At 42.0% G+C, this 16,790-nt stretch overlaps 1 protein-coding gene across 1 annotated transcript in view; it reads left to right on the top strand.

Annotated features, from left to right (window-relative positions):
- The window catches only part of COPE (COPI coat complex subunit epsilon), a 515,037-nt gene that overhangs the window by 56,058 nt on the left and 442,189 nt on the right, over positions 1 to 16,790 (top strand). The window contains exon 4 of the mRNA XM_044053853.1: positions 4,500 to 4,652. Within this exon, the coding sequence (XP_043909788.1) occupies positions 4,500 to 4,652 (153 nt within the window). The remainder of the gene's footprint in view (positions 1 to 4,499; positions 4,653 to 16,790) is intronic.

Genomic DNA, 16,790 nt, shown 5'->3' with positions numbered 1-16,790 from the left:
GGGAAACCTTGCATACCATGAGGGAGCATTTCCATTGGGAGGGCCAGGGATATTCAGATTCCAAGAAAAGGCTCAGATATTTCCTTTTATTGCCACAACACAGACCCCTTGCTATTCCGCCAGTGTTCGATATTGAGAATGATGTGTACTCTGAATCCAGCTTAAATCCTGATTCCTTACCTCCTGCCCCAGTAAAGCCAGACAGAAATATTACAGAGTCCCTGACTCTCATAAATTTCTTTATAAAAGCCCTACTGCTGATCATGAAACTATTTATTTCTCAGGGCCCCAAAGGGGTAAAGGCCTCCACAGCAAAGAACCCACTCCCCTCTGACAGAGATTCCAGAGCATTAGACAGATGGGGAAAGAAAGTATATAGATCTGCAACCTTAGCAATTAGGGCCTTAAACTGCCAGTTTCACATGCTAAAATGTCAGCAATATTTGATGTCTCAGTTGAAACAAAAAATGCATCCAAATTCTGATCCTCCTAATTATAAAGAAATGCAGGATTTATTACATGCAGCTGAACAAGTGGGAAAACATACTTTGCAATGTGGTTTTGATTCATTAGAAGCCTCCTGTAGATCAGCAGTTACAGGCTCTGTCATTAGAAGACATGCTTTGTTAAAAGAGCAGACGTTACTAGAGCACGTTAAAGCAAAATTATTGGATGCACCATTGCAACAGGATGTTTTATTTGAAGTTAAGGCCGAAGAGGTATCAAAGAAAATGGAGGATAAGGCAAAATCTATGCAAGCAGTGAAGGATTTTTTACAGGTTCAGCCTCCTCGCTTTAGCAGAAATTGGCCAGCAAAGAATTGGTCCTTTCCAGCTACGGACAGACCTCAGAGGGGCAGATGCAGACGTCCAAGAGGTAGAGGTCAACCACAAGGTCCATACAGGCCTCGACAATGGGGTGCTTCAACCCAAAAAGAAGGGTAAGTCAGGCCTCAACCTTACAAAAATCAGCCCCAATAACTTCCCCCTACAGCTGCCAAACAATTCCCTCTTGGCAGCCCCTTTGGGAGGAAAACTGACATTTTTTTCTGTCACATTTGGCATATGATCACCAAAGACAAATGGGTTCTCAACATTGTATCTCAAGTTTACAGATTCCACTTTCACGCACTGCCAAGACTGAAAGGAATGCCAAATGTGCCACCACATCAATGGGCAGAGGCTCAAAGACAAATCACAGCACTCATGGACATGAGAGCTATTCAGAAGGTACCAACACAGGAGCAAGGCCAAGGATTTTACTCAAGACTCTTTCTGGTTCCCAGAAAGGACAAAGCCTTGTGTCCCATTCTGGATCTTTCTTCTCTAAATACTTATCTGGATGTCCCAAAATTCAAAATGTTGACACTAAACAGCTACTTCCCATGCTACCCAAGAAAGCTTGGCTCGTTAGTTTGGACCTCTAAGAGGCATACCTGCATGTCCCTATCAGACAAAACTGCAGAAGATACGTCAGATTCATAGCTGGTTCAATGCACTACCACTTCTCTGCACTGCCGTTTGGCTTATCTACTGTGTCCAGAGTCTTCACCAAGTGCCTGGCACCAGTGATTGCATTTTGCAGACAAAAAGGAATTCAAATTTATCCGTACCTGGACAACTACCTGATTCAAGCAGAGAGCAAGGACATTCTTCTAAAGCATCTGGCGTTTTTAAAAAGGTTATTAAGTTGCCTAGGGTACACAGTAAACGAAAAGAAGTCAAAACTAGTGCCCTCACAAGAGAATTTTCCTGGGTGCCAGCTTGAATACAACAGCCCAGATGGCTTATCTCACGCCAGACTAGCAAGGACAACTGACTCAATATTTTCGATTGATGGCAACAAAGACCCAACTCCCTGCAAGAAAAATTCTGCAGGCCTTGGGTTATATGGCATCTTGCATACTACTAATTCCAGATGCCAGACTGCATATGAGGAAACTACAATGATAACTAAAGAGTGTCTGGTGTCAACACTGTCAAAGTTTGGAAACAGTAATACGACTAATTCCTTGCCTTCAACAGGAGTTTCAATGGTGGGCTCAAGCATATCACCTCAACAAGGGACAGCCTTTCACTCAACCCACAGCCAGGCAAACACTGACAACAGTTGCATCGGATTACGCCTGAGGAACACACATGGCAGGAAAATGTATTCAGGGCAAGTGGACCGCAGAGCAAAGGCATCTTCACATCAATCAAAAAGACACGCTAGCTGTACAAAATGCCCTCATAGCTTTCAAGGACCTTCTGCATCCATGACAACTACTACTAAAAACAGACCACAGTTATGTGGTACATAAACGAGCAAGGGGGCACTCATTCTTATCCCCACTGCAAACAGGCCATGACCTTGTGGAACACAGCTCTAACCTATAGAGTACATCTGCAAGCACAATTCCTGCCAGGAAAGAAAAACACACTGGCAGACGTCTTAAGCAGAAACATCATGGACCCGCACGAGTGGAAAATACATCCACATATATTCAGAATGATAACTCAAAAATGGTGGAGCCCGGACATAGATCTGTTTGCATCCCCAATGAACTGCCAGCTACAGAAATTCTGCACAAGGACTTACCACCCACAAGCATGGAAAGTGGATGCCCTCTCATTCAGCTGGAAAAACCTACAAGTATATGCTTTCCCACCACTACCTCTCCTTCCAAAGGTACTCCATAAAAGCCAGGCAAGAAAAAACAAAGATGATTCTAATTGCCCCAGACTGGCCACGCCAGCACTTGTACCCAATCTTGAAGAACTTGGCACAAGGTCCTCCCTGGATTTGGCCTCCAATACCACATCTTCTGACCCAGCTCAACAATCAGATACTTCACAGCCAACTAAAGACTTTAAATCTGGCTGCATGGCAGATCCCTTAGTCAAGCAAGCACTGCCTCTCTCCAAAGCTGTAATGGATGTCATTCTGGAGGCCAGAAGGCCTAGCACCAGGAAAGCCTATTCGGATAAATGGAAGAGATTCTGTGCCTGGAACCAGGCTCACAGCCTTGACCCACTTGTCCCACATATCCCTCAGATACTACAATATTTAACTGAGATGCTGGACAAAGGCCTCTCCTTTTCATCCATCAAGATCCACGCCTCTGCCATCTCAGCTTATTACAACACAAATCCACCCATTTTTTCTAATCCTTTGCTAAAACAGTACTTCAGAGGGGCTAAAAACATAAGACTGCCCCGTAGAGCACCAGCACCAACTTGGGACCTCAGCTTCGTGTTGGAAAAATTAACTTTACCTCCTTTTGAGCCAGCTAACTCAGCAGATTTAAAATATGTCTCTTGGAAAACTGCTCTGCTCCTGGCAATTACCTCAGCACGAAGAGTTTCAGAATTACAGGCACTAATGGCAGTGGAACCATTCATCATTTTCCACCAAGACAGGGTGTCTTTAAGAACAAACCCTACTTTTATACCAAATGTGGTATCAAGTGTGGCTCTAAACCAGACTATCCACTTGCCAACTTTTTACCCAAACCCAGAATAAAGGGGAGAGACTTCTGCATTCTTTGGACATACGCAGGCAGCTACGCTTCTACTTGGACAAAACCAAAGCTTTCAGGAAAACTGAGCAATTGTTTGTAGCATATGCTGCTGGATCTCAGGGAAAAGCCATTTCAAAACAGACCATTTCAAAATGGGTAGGACACCGTATACGTTTCTGCTATACACACCATGGGAAACCTGTACCTAACAACATTAGGCCTCATTCCACCAGGGCAACAGCCACTTCAACTGCCTACCTCAGAGGAGTACCTACCAAGGACATTTTGAAAGCAGCAACTTGGTGTTCTGTACATACCTTTACCAAGCATTACCATCCGCCTCTTTACTCTGAATCCAGAGCTGGCTTTGCCACTGCAGTGCTGCAGGGCCTTATAGCCACCCCTAATGCCTTATAGAACCAGCCACCCTACCTCAGCTTTGGGATTCTACCCAAGTGTAATGACTGCAGCAGTGTAACACGATGAACATAGTACAGTTTTGTACCTACCATAAATGTAGATGTTAGAGTGTATACACTGCTGCAGTCCAGGTTACCCTCCCTCCTTCCCCTCTTACTTGCTGGTACGTACCTAAGCTTTCTACCCTTAACTACCTATGGGGAGTATTTGCTGGAAACTGAAAGTTCTTTTTACTACTTTTCATATGTATGTGTTATTAGCAATTTACATTGCCTACCTTTTGGGGGGCACCTAACATCTGGGGCAAGAAAAACTGAAGAAAATGGCGTCTGCTGCATCTAATATACCCCTGTCACACCTGATGTCAGGGAAGAGGCGACAGCAGCCGACGCCGGACCAAGACTTTGAACTCGGGCCGACTGTGGGACTGCCTGATGGCAGGATAACCCAAGTGTAATGACTGCAGCAGTGTATACACTCGAACATCTACATTTATGGTAGGTACAAAACTGTACTGTTTCCATTGTGTGTCTGTTTCTAAACTGTTCCACTGTTAATCTCTTCAAATCTTTTTCAGAGATGCTATTGTTGCTGAGCTGGATAAGAAAATGGCAAAAAGCATGGACGTCACCAATACAACCTTCTTGTTGATGGCTGCTTCCATTTACTTTCATGATGACAATATTGATGCTGCTTTGCGAACACTGCATCAGGGTGAAAGTCTGGAGTGGTGAGTGGCATTTAGATTTCTCAGTATGTGATACGAGAACACATTGAAATGAAAATCTTTGCACTCACAATGTACTTTGTATAATAGGGATGTTAGATGGTGTTTTGTAGTTCTAACTGAATACATTTGTTCACTATATGCTTCATTCTCAGCTGTAGACCATTTAAATATAATACAGGGTTTTGTCCTGTTAAATTGAACAAAATGTTCAACAAGTGAAACACTTTTTTTAAAAAGGAGTTCTACAAAGTAAACCTAGTTAGAATAAAGTGATTTGTTTTAAAACATCTTAAATGCACGCCATGCATAAAATGCAGTTTTTCTTCTTCAGTGTTTGCGTGAGTGAGTGTGCCTTCTTTGAAGGTTGGGCTCTGGGCTGGCAACTCGACACCATAAAAATCCACTTCCAATCCTAAGCGGACCAGTGATCCGCTGTGGCGACCCCTAACCGGGAAAAGCCGAATGACATTACTTTAGGGTTTGTGGGTAGCAGAAACCATTAATTGGAAGACCTGTAGGACTTTGCTCCAAAACTGAATGTTCTTTATGTTTCACTTTGTTAAACAATGCACTTCGATCAGAATGCTACTTAGTAATGTCAAACAGTACGGGTGCTGTAGAGCAGAAATATGTAGTAAAAATAAACTACCAGCAAGACTGGGAACAACAAAAAACTTTTGTACAAGGAAACTCTTTTTTTATATTAAAATACAGCACCTTAGCCTCTGGTGGCATTAATGTAGAATGCAACTGGAAAGTTTTTATTTAAATTCTTTTAAGTGTTTTAATTGATTAATTTTATTGTATAAATATGTGTTGCAATTTTTTCTGTTTGTATTCTCCTTGGAAGGCTATTGCCGAGGAGCTAGAGGTTGTATTAATTTTTACAGTGGTGGATCCTGGTCTTGTTGGTCGTTTTTTATTTTTCATTCTTTTTTTTTTTTTTGTTTTATTTGTTGTGCAGAAATATGTAGTAGCTGGATCAGGATTTAAGAAAAAGAAATCTGATTTTAACTCTGTGGCTTCACAATGATCAGTTCTTCATGTTACACGCGAGGTCTGTGTGTGTCTGTGTGTGTCTGTGTGTGTCTGTGTGTGTCTGTGTGTGTCTGTGTGTGTCTGTGTGTGTCTGTGTGTGTCTGTGTGTGTCTGTGTGTGTCTGTGTGTGTCTGTGTGTGTCTGTGTGTGTCTGTGTGTGTCTGTGTGTGTCTGTGTGTGTCTGTGTGTGTCTGTGTGTGTCTGTGTCTGTGTGTCTGTGTCTGTGTGTCTGTGTCTGTGTGTCTGTGTCTGTGTGTCTGTGTCTGTGTGTCTGTGTCTGTGTGTCTGTGTCTGTGTCTGTGTGCGTGTGTCTGTGTGCGTGTGTCTGTGTGCGTGTGTCTGTGTGCGTGTGTCTGTGTCTGTGTGTGCGTGTGTCTGTGTCTGTGTGCGTGTGTCTGTGTGTGTGTGTGTGTGTGTGTGATTATGTTGTAGTTTTAACCTACATACCTGATGTGCACAACATTTTAAAGTAAAGTGGTAAATAGTACTGCCACATAGGCATACTGCTGCCCCAATATAAATGTCATGCCCTCAGCTGATGCATTATTGAAGACAAATACTCATGCTGTTTACATAAAAAAAAAAAAAAGTGTCTGTTTGTCTGTGTGTATATACACCAGAACAGTTTTGGACTACAAATTAATTTTAGATGGAAAAGATAGCAGATGAACATGAAATTTCTAGAGCATGTGGATACTTCAAAATGGATAGTGAAACTAAAACCATCCGTGGTGGTAGAGGAATACAAATAAGTTCATTAAAGTTGACCGTGTCTAAGATTAGCATGGATGGTATTGCTGTGTAGTACCAGGAGGTTGGGTAGTAAAATGGTTAACTGCAGGCCTGCAGTTTTTAAGAATGGGGAACATTACACAGTAGTTTATGCTCCCCAAGCCACTAAACAAGCCTTCCCAGATGTTCATCGTGTGACACTGCTGCAGTCATTACACTCTGGTTATCCTGCCGTCAGGCGGTCCCTAGTCAGCCTGAGTTCCAAAGTTTTGGTCCGGCGTCGGTTGCTGTTGTGTCTTCCCTGATGTCAGTGCGCCAGGGGGATATAAGATGCAGCTGACGCCATTTTCTTCAGTCTTCCTTGCCGCGCAGTGCCCGAAGCAAAAGCAGTTCGCCGGTGCCGGTCGGCTGACTCCTGAGATTTTCATTCCGAATCCAGAACCGAAGTCTTCTAAAAAGCGAAGTACCCCGTTGGGGAACCTTTTTCTTGCCTTAGACCGATGTCCGTAAAAGTTAATTGTATTTCTTGTGGGAAGCAAATACCTCATAAGGATTTCCACTCCTACTGTATCCCATGCCTAGGCCCAGACCATGACGTCACTGGTTGTCGGTTTTGTGCTAGGTTTAACAAGCGCACTATTAAACGTCAGTTTGATTTTGCCCGACTTTATTTTGGCAGAAAATTTAATTACACCATGCCATCGGATCTTCCAACGACCGGAATCCATAAAAAGCGCAAGGACAAGGACAGGCATCCGAGGCCCAAGACTGACGACGAGGCCTCTTCTAGGCTGGTCGCCGGTTCTCCGGTTTTCAGCGAGGCACCTATGCAGCCCCTGACTATCGCTTCTACAGAACCACAGACCACCTCCGACTCCCACGTGGAGCTGGCTGGGCCTTCGGATGCTCTTGTTATTCAGTTTACTGAACTTAATCCTACAGAGGGAACCGAAGTAGCTGAACAATCCACAGCTTCAGAGGGTGTTTTCAGACCTACCCAATTATCTATTAAACCCTCTGTTAAAACTAAGCCTCCCTTAAAAGCAAAGAAACAGACAGCAATCTCCAGGGTAGGCTTCCATGCCTAAGAAACAAATGCTAAAAATGGTCGAAGACCTTATCACCCTAATCAGAGGGTCCCAACCCCCTCCAGATAAAAGGCCCAGACAAGATGCAGACTATGAATCTTCAGACCAGGTGTCCATTTCCTCTGACTCATCCTCAGACCCAGGGTATTCCTTACCCCCTTATGAGGATTCCGATGCTGAGGAATCTATTCCATCAGCCTCTCCACCTGAGGACTACTCCTTTGGGGAGACCTTACATTCCATGAGGGAGCATTTCCACTGGGAAGGCCAGGATTATTCAGAATCCAAGAAAAGGCTCAGGGATTTCCTCTTATTGCCTCAACACAGACCCCTTGCTATTCCGCCTGTGTTAGATATTGTGGATGATGTATATACTGAATCCAGCTTAAACCCTGACTCCTTACCACCAGCCCCAATTAAGCCGGATAGATATTAGAGTCCCTGACTCTCACAAATTTCTGTACAAAAGCCCTATTGCAGACCCTGAAACTATTTCTCAGGGTCCCAAAGGGGTTAAGGCCTCATCAGCTAAAAACCCAGTCCCCTCTGACAGAGATTCCAGAGCATTAGACAGATGGGGCAAGAAAGTTTATACATCTGCAACGTTAGCCATGAGAGCCTTGAATTGCCAGTTTCACATGCTAAAATATCAGCAATTTTTACTGTCTCAGTTGAAACAAAAGATGCTTCCAGATACAGATCCTCCTAATTTGAAAGGAATGCAGGATTTATTGCATGCAGCTGAACAAGTGGGAAAACATACTTTGCAATGTGGTTTTGATTCCTTAGAGGCCTCCTGTAGAGCAGCAGTTACAGGCTCTGTCATTAGAAGGCATGCTTGGTTAAAAGAACATACGCTACCAGATCATGTTAAAGCCAAATTACTGGATGCACCTTTGCAGCGGGATGTGTTGCTTGAGGTTAAGGGAGAGGAGGTATTAAAAAAGATTGAGGATAAGGCAAAATCTATGCAAATGGTCAAAGATTTCTTACAGGTTCAACCTCCTCGTTTTAGCAGAAATTGGCCAACAAAAAATTGGTCCTTTCCAGCCACATACAGACCTCAAAGGGGCAGATATAGACGCCCATGAGGTAGAAGTCAGACACAAGGCCCTTATAGACCTCAACAATGGGGTACACCAGGCCAGAAAGCAGGGGAAGACAGGACCCAACCTTATAAAAAACAGTCTCAATGACTTCCCACTACGACTGCCAAACAGCTCTCTCTTGGCAGCTCCCTTAGGAGGAAAAACTGGCTATTTTCTGTCACAATTGGCATTGCATCACCAAAGACAAATGGGTTCTCAACATCCTATCTCAAGGTTACAGGTTTCACTACCACACTCTTCCAAGGTTAAAAGGAATGCCAAATCTGCCACCAAATCAATGGACAGAGGCTCAAAAACAAATTACAGCACTCATGGATATGAGCGCTATTCAGAAGGTACCACCACAAGAGCGAGGCCAAGGATTTTACTCAAGACTCTTTCTGGTTCCCAGAAAAGACAAAGCCTGGAGACCCATTCTGGACCTTTCTTCTCTGAACACTTATGTTCCGAAATTCAAAATGTTGACACTACAGCAGCTTCTTCCCATGCTGGGCAAGAAAGCTTGGCTCGTGACTTTGGACCTCAAAGAGGCATACCTGCATATCCCTGTCAGACAAAACTGCAGAAAGATACGTCAGATTTCTAGCAGGTTCAATGCACTATCAATTCTCTGCACTGCCCTTTGGCTTATCTACTGCGCCCAGAGTCCTCACAAAGTGCCTGGCACCAGTAATTGCCTTTTGCAGGCAAAAATGAATTCAAATTTACCCATACCTGGACGACTGCCTAATCCAAGCAGAGAGCAAAGACATTCTTCTAAAGCATGTGGCGTACATAAAAAAGTTATTAGGTTGCCTGGGGTACAAAGTAAACGAAAAGAAATCAAAACTAGTGCCCTCACAACAGATAATATTCCTGGGTGCCAGCTTAAACACAACGGCCCAGATGGCTTATCTCACGCCAGACAAGGACAGCTGACTCCATTTTCTTTTAATGGCAACAAAGACCCAGCTACCTGCAAGAAAAATTCTGCAGGCTTTGGGCTACATGGCATCTTGCATACTACTAATTTCATAAACCATATTGCATATGAGGAAACTACTATGGTACCTAAAGAGTGTATGGTCTCAACACTGTCAAGATCTGGAAACAGTTATACCACTAATTCCTTGCCTTCAACAGGAATTTCAGTGGTGGGCCCAAGCTTGTCACCTCAACAAGGGACAGCAGTTTACTCAACCCACAGCCAGGCAAACACTAACAGATGCATCTGATTATGCCTGCGGAGCACACATGGCAGGAAAATGTATTCAGGGTGAGTGGCCCGCAGAACAAAGACCTCTCCACATCAATCAAAAAGAGATGCTAGCTGTGCAAATTGCAATTATAGCTTTCAAGGATCTGCTACATCCAGGACAACTACTACTGAAGACAGACAACACCACAGTTATGTGGTACATAAACAAGCAAGGGGGAACACACACCTACCCCCTCTGCAGACAAGCCATGACCTTGTGGAACACAGCTTTAAACTACCAAGTTCATCTGCAGGCACAATTCCTGACAGGGGAGAAAACCACACTGGCAGACGACCTAAGCAGAAATATCATGGATCCTCACAAATGGCAATTGAGTCCAAAAATGTTCAGAATGATAGCACAAAAATGGGGGAACCCAGACATAGATCTGTTTGCATCCCCAATGAACTGCCAACTACAGAAATTTTGCACAAGGAGCTACCATCCACAAGCATGGAAAGTGGATGCCCCCTCATTCAGCTGGAAAAACCTACAAGTATACGCTTTCCCTCCTTTACCTCTCCTTCCAAAGGTACTCATAAAAGCCAGGCAGGAAGAGCCAAAGATGATCCTGATTGCACCAGACTGGCCACGCCAGCACTGGTATCCAGTCTTAAAGAACTTAGCACAAGAACCACCCTGGATTTTGCCACAAATCCCACAGCTGTTAACACAACACAACAATCGGATACTTCACAGCCAGCTAAAGACCTTAAATCTAGCTGCATGGAAAATTCCTTAACCAAGCAAGCATTGCCTCTCTCCAAAGTTGCTATGAATGTCATTCTGGAGGCCAGAAGGCTTAGCACCAGGAAAGCCTACTTGGATAAATGGAAGAGATTCTGTGCCTGGAACCAGGCACGCAGCCTTGACCCTCTTGTCCCAAACTTTCCTCAGATACTTCAATACTTAACTGCGATGCTGGACAAGGGCCTCTCCTTCTCATCCATAAAGATTCATGCCTCAGCCATTTCTGCTCATTACAACACTGATCCACCAATTTTTTCACATCCTTTGCTCAAACAGTACCTCAGAGGGGCTAAAAACATGAGACCACCCTGCAGAGCACCTATATCAACTTGGGACCTCAACTTTGTTTTGGAAAAATTAACTTTACCTCCTTTTGAGCCAGCTAACACAGCAGAATTAAAATACCTCTCGTGGAAGACTGCTCTGCTACTGGCAATAACATCAGCAAGAAGAGTTTCAGAATTACAGGCACTAATGGCACTGGAACCTTTCCTCATCTTCCACCAGGACAGGGTATCCTTAAGAACTAACCCTACGTTTATGTCAAAGGTAGTATCAAGTGTGGCTCTAAACCAAACCATTCACTTGCCAACCTTTTATCCTAAACCACAGAAAAAAGGAGAGAGACTTCTACATTCCTTGGACATTCACAGACAGTTACGCTTCTACTTGGACAAAACCAAAGCTTTCAGAAAATCTGAGCAATTATTGGTAGCATACGCTGCAGGAGTACAGGGAAAAGCCAATTCAAAGCAGACTATTTCAAAGTGGATAGCTCACTGTATACGTTTTTGCTATACACACCATGGGAAACCTGTACCTAGCAACATTAGATCTCACTCCACCAGGGCAACAGCCACTTTAACTGCCTACCTCAGGGGAGTGCCTACCAAGGATATTTTAGAAGCAGCAACATGGAGTTCTGTACATACCTTCACCAAACATTACCATTTGCCTTTATATTCCAAAGCCAGAGCAGGCTTTACCACTGCTGTGCTGCAGGGCCTTATAGCCACCCCTAATGCCTTATAGAGCCATCCACCCTACCTCAGCTTTGGGATTCCACCCAAGTGTAATGACTGCAGCAGTATCACACGATGAACATAGTACAGTTTTGTACCTACCATAAATGTAGATGTTCGAGTGTAGACACTGCTGCAGTCCAGGTTACCCTCCCTCCTGCCCCTCTTCTTTTCTGGTACATACCTAGGTCTTCTACCCTTATTTCCTAAAGAGAGTTTTTGCTGGTAATTAAAAATGGTTATTTGCTTTTCTATTATATATAGTTTACTAGCAATTTGAAAGGCCTACCTATTTGGGGGCAAATGACATGTGGGGCAAGAAAAACCTGAAGAAAATGGCGTTGGCTGCATCTTATATCCCCCTGGCGCACTGTCATCAGGGAAGACGTGACAGCAACTGACGCCGGACCAAGACACTGGAACTCAGGCCGACTAGGGACCACCTGACGGCAGGATAACCAGAGTGTAATGACTGCAGCAGTGTCTACACTCGAACATCTACATTTATGGTAGGTACAAAACTGTACTTTTTTCATCCCTCTTAATTTAGGCAATCCCATTACTCCGTAGAAGACTGTCTTGACTTAACTGTTCACTGGTGGCCCTCAGATTTCTCCGCCACTACATATGGGTACCCTGTAGCAAGGCTTTTGGGCTGTGGAGGTCTGGTACTGCGCTGTAGATCTTTGTACTAGACGGTAGTAGCCTGTAACATGTACAACTATCTCATTTGATCCGGCACAAGATGTCCTTTATGTCCATTTTGCAGCATCCTGCGAGACTGAGTTGCACAAGGTCATCTCAACCCTTTTCCCTTTCATTATGATATAAGAGCCAGGTACTGGTCAGTCTTACCTTTTCCTTCCCATCCAGCCCTACTGATAACCCACCATCCTTTCACCTATTTCACCACCTCACTCTTAATGTATCTCTAACACTATTCCCCTGCCTCTTTCTACCTCTACCCTTCCTCTATCTCCAACCACTCTTAATTTTTACAGTCTCAAAACAACCTACCTGTTTAGTCTGTCTCCTATACTCTACCTCCCCTACATCTCCTATTAGCCATTCTTTCTTTCCTTTCTCGTTTCCAGACTCCTGTACACCTAGATCCTACCCACATTAAATAAGCATCTGCTTAACTATTAACTCATTTTGCTCTAAGCAACTTAAATATTATTGTAACTAGTCACATTTTCTTCTGCTAATTGTTTAAAACCTTGTTTGTAACAACTCACATACTTGTCTGCCACTTGCTAATACTCTGTATAATTGAATTGCCTGAGGAGCTTTTTTTCTCTCCAGGTCTCTGCTTGTAAGATCCTTAGCTGATTGTTACTACTATGTTACTAAAATTTAATAAATTGTTTTCTAGTACTGAGGATCTTCTCCCTGGGTCTCTGCTGAAAATGAGCCAAAAGCTCAGCCACACTAACCCGGTTAACAAATGTAAAATAAATAAATTGCTTCAGAGTTCCAGCTACCAACTGCAGAAATAAGCATCTTGTATCTTTGCCAGTGGTATTGAAGTTCTGATCCCTTAAATATATGGATATGTTTGTCATTATGTTTTTTAATGTCTCTGCACTGCTGACCTTCTAAATAACCAAGTTACTGTTATATGTTCAGGCAGTCTGAGGAGTCTTGGTTGACTTCCATATTTCCAGGTGTCGCAGTATTTGGCCTTTCAGTGACCACTTCTTTTTCATAGCTCTTAACATCTGGCTTATAAAAAAAAAAATTATTTCCGGAGTTTTCCTTTTATGAAAACGTGCAGTTGTAAAAAAATATATATTTTTACTGTTCAGGAGGTCATTTGTGCCCATTCTGCTGAACTTACATTTCACTACTTACGTTCTGTTTGAAGAGGAGTACCGCTAATAAGGTGAGATGGGAACATTTTTGTAGAATGATTTTATGCTTCATCTTTTGTAACATTTGGCTTGAGGCCATTTTCAGTACCCAAGATATGCGCATACTCGATCCCTTGCTGGAGAAGTTTAGTATGGGTGTTCAGATTTCAGTGCCCGGCTTGCAATCATCAGTAAAACGTCCAAGTACAATACAAGAATAGTGGTTTGGATGTCTTGCACAATAAATACCAAACAGGAGAGAGTCCATCACTGATCCCTTGGGTAGCCCATTAGTTACAATTTTGCAGAGAGGGTACCAGCAGCTTTTGCTACTTGATCGTTTGGGCAGCTAATTTGCAATCCAGTGAAGAGGGTAAGGGATTACATTAATCATTCGGCAATGCCAGCATGGGGGGATAGTGTCAAATGCCTTGGCCCGCTCAAGATAAGCAGCATTCACCGAATGACCACTGTCCATAGCCCCTCCAACCTTTTCAAAGAAGGTCATTAGATTCAGGGGACAGAACATCCCTTAAAAACTAAATGAGGTCTAGATCAGGTAGTGGTGTATGTCTGCATCAGGGAATTCTGTTACATTCTATTGCTTTGCATATAGAGTTAGTGAAACCAGTGGGCCTGTAATTACGTGGGTCAGTAGAAAGGCACAAACCCTGTTGATAGGCTGAGGCTGAAAAGTATAACTAGAGGCTTTGGTAGTGCATATTTGATACTGAGGAGAATGCAGCCTGGCATGTTTGGTCCCACAGAAATATGTTTCAATACCTTTAGTAAATTCCTGCATTGTAGACAGTTACATAGGTACATGTACAGTAATAGAAAACAAATCACAGCAAGTATTTTTCATTTTCATGCATTTACACATGTATTTTCATTTTAGCAATTACCATTCACTCCAACATTACATAGATTGCTCAATTTCTGCCATCCCTTAAACTTCACTCCTTACCCTAAACATTATTCTGCACGTATTCCCCCAAATTTCATTTATTTTTTATAGTTTGATCTTTCCATTTTTCTAAGGATCCAACCTGCAGCTCTTTTATCTCCTTTAAAATATTCAAAACTCCAATTACATTTTCTTTATATTTTCATCTGTATTTTCTAGTGATTGCTTACTAAATTTGGAGAAATAGGACATTGTATTCCCATTTCAAAAGAATGATTTCCTTAGTTACAACCGTTTGCTCCAACATAATCTACCAACTCATTATATTCCCAAAAAATAAATTCCCATTTACCTCTCTCTGTCCCGTCACACCACCAGCATTTATCTACCTGATGAAGAATTTTCTGAAGTCTGCTTGGTGTATAAAAATACCTAAGCAAAACTTTCAGAGCAAAAAATTCTAGTTCTTTATAATCGATTTTCCATGCCCTTTCTTACAGTCATTCCTGTTGGTAAATTCTCCTGTCTTCTTGTGTGTTGGCTTGGCTTTCTGCTAATTATAAATGTTCTTTATGGTTGTTACTCTTTTAGAATCTGCATCCAAAATCTCCTCTATGATTGTTATTCTCTTTTAGCATCTACAGCCAAGCTCTCTTCTTTCTCCTTACGTGTCAAACTGCCACCTCGGTTTCATAATCACCCTTTTCCACTTTGATTTATAACCTTCTGTTTGTGTTAAGTATATGTGTTTTAATTGTGTGACTCTAAATTATCCTTTCAGATCAGGTAATCCTGTAACTCTTCCTTTCCCAAATACAGTCTTTCATTTATTTAGTTATGGTCCAGATGATCTGTTCTGATTGATAAAAGTATGACAGACCTGTATGTAAAATGCAAGGGACTAGAAACTTTTCTTTTTCTGATCCATGCACCTTAATTACCTCGTTGTGTTCGCATGAATTGGTTCAGCAATACCCATATTTGTGTGTGTGTACATAGTTTATCGCTGTAGCCTTTATTTTATCTTCATTTATTTTATATCCTGAAAAAAAATTGAAACTGTCTTAGAATGTTCCACAGCACTGAAATGTCTTTGTACTTGATAAATCCAAAAAAAATAAAGTAATGTTATTTGCAAATAAAGTGAACTTCTTGATTACCTTACCACTTATATCCTTCAGTTTGTGAGTTCTTTATCTTCTTTGCTAGTGGACTTTTAAAGCAAATAACAGTGAGGAAAGAGAATGCCCTTGTCTGGTTCTTTTTTTTTTCTGAAATCCAGCTTGTCTGAAAGGAATCCTCACACCTTAATTCTTGCCTCCAACCCTTAATGTATCCTCCTAATTAACCCTGTCAGGTTCCACAAATTATGCCATATCCCTTCTCATGAAATCTTAAATGACTCTATTGAATGCCTTCTCTGCATCAAGACCCACCAACAACAGTGGCATTTTCTTACACTGTGCTTTCTTTTGATTGTCTTAGTTCTGTTAAAAGTTGTCAAATATTTGCCTTCCCTCCTCCAAACCACATTAATCCTTATATGTCAATTCTGACAACACTTTTGCCATTCTCAAAGTTGGTGTGAACATAAACACTTACAGACCCAGCTTCACATGATTATATCATCTTTGGATAATACAGCCACCATAGCTGTTTAAAATGTTATTACCCTCCCTCCATTTTGAAGTCTTAACAAAATGTTCCAGAGCTTTATCATTTTCTTCCCTCCCAACAAAAATACTGTCTTCCAGATGACTTCCCTGTTGATTTGTTCATGCATCACTATTTTTTATCTCCGCTCTTCCTACTTTTTCTTTTAATTGTTAAATCTCCTGTCCCTCTAATCTTGTCATAGTTAAATCTTCTTTAAACATCTCCATGTGTGCCTTGTCTCTGTTTCCACATTCTGTCAATTTATGCAAGTGTTCATAAAATGTTTGAAATTTCTGTAATATCTTTCTATGATCTCTCTACAAGACACCAGTTTATCAACAACTCTTTCTCCTTTCTGTTTCCTAAGTTGTTGTACTAAACATTGTCGTGTTCTGAACTTACCAAAAAATAGAGACTTGACAATATTCTTCATATTATCCAAATAATTTCTTATTTTCCCTGTAGCACTTTGCAGTTATGCAGTCTTCTTTTTTTCTCTAGATTCTCATTATTTTGATAATTAACCCTTCTTTAAGTCTCTAAATGATACCCATTACTTTTTCTTCATTTCACTTTGTCATTTTGTACTAGGTTTTTAAACTCCTTAAATTTTATTCAACTCACTAGCTATCCCTTTTTGTCTCCCCTACTAACTGTCAAATCATTTCCAGTACTCATTCCTTAAATTACATTTTCTGTAATAGTTAAGCAGGAAAGTGCCATTGTCATTGGCCTGCATCTTTAT

Source organism: Protopterus annectens, chromosome 13.part0 (assembly GCF_019279795.1).
Source record: "Protopterus annectens isolate FY-2018-M chromosome 13.part0, PAN1.0, whole genome shotgun sequence".
NCBI lineage: Eukaryota > Metazoa > Chordata > Ceratodontiformes > Protopteridae > Protopterus > Protopterus annectens.
Note: the sequence above shows the minus strand (reverse complement) of the source record. Positions and strands in the feature narration are given on the sequence as shown.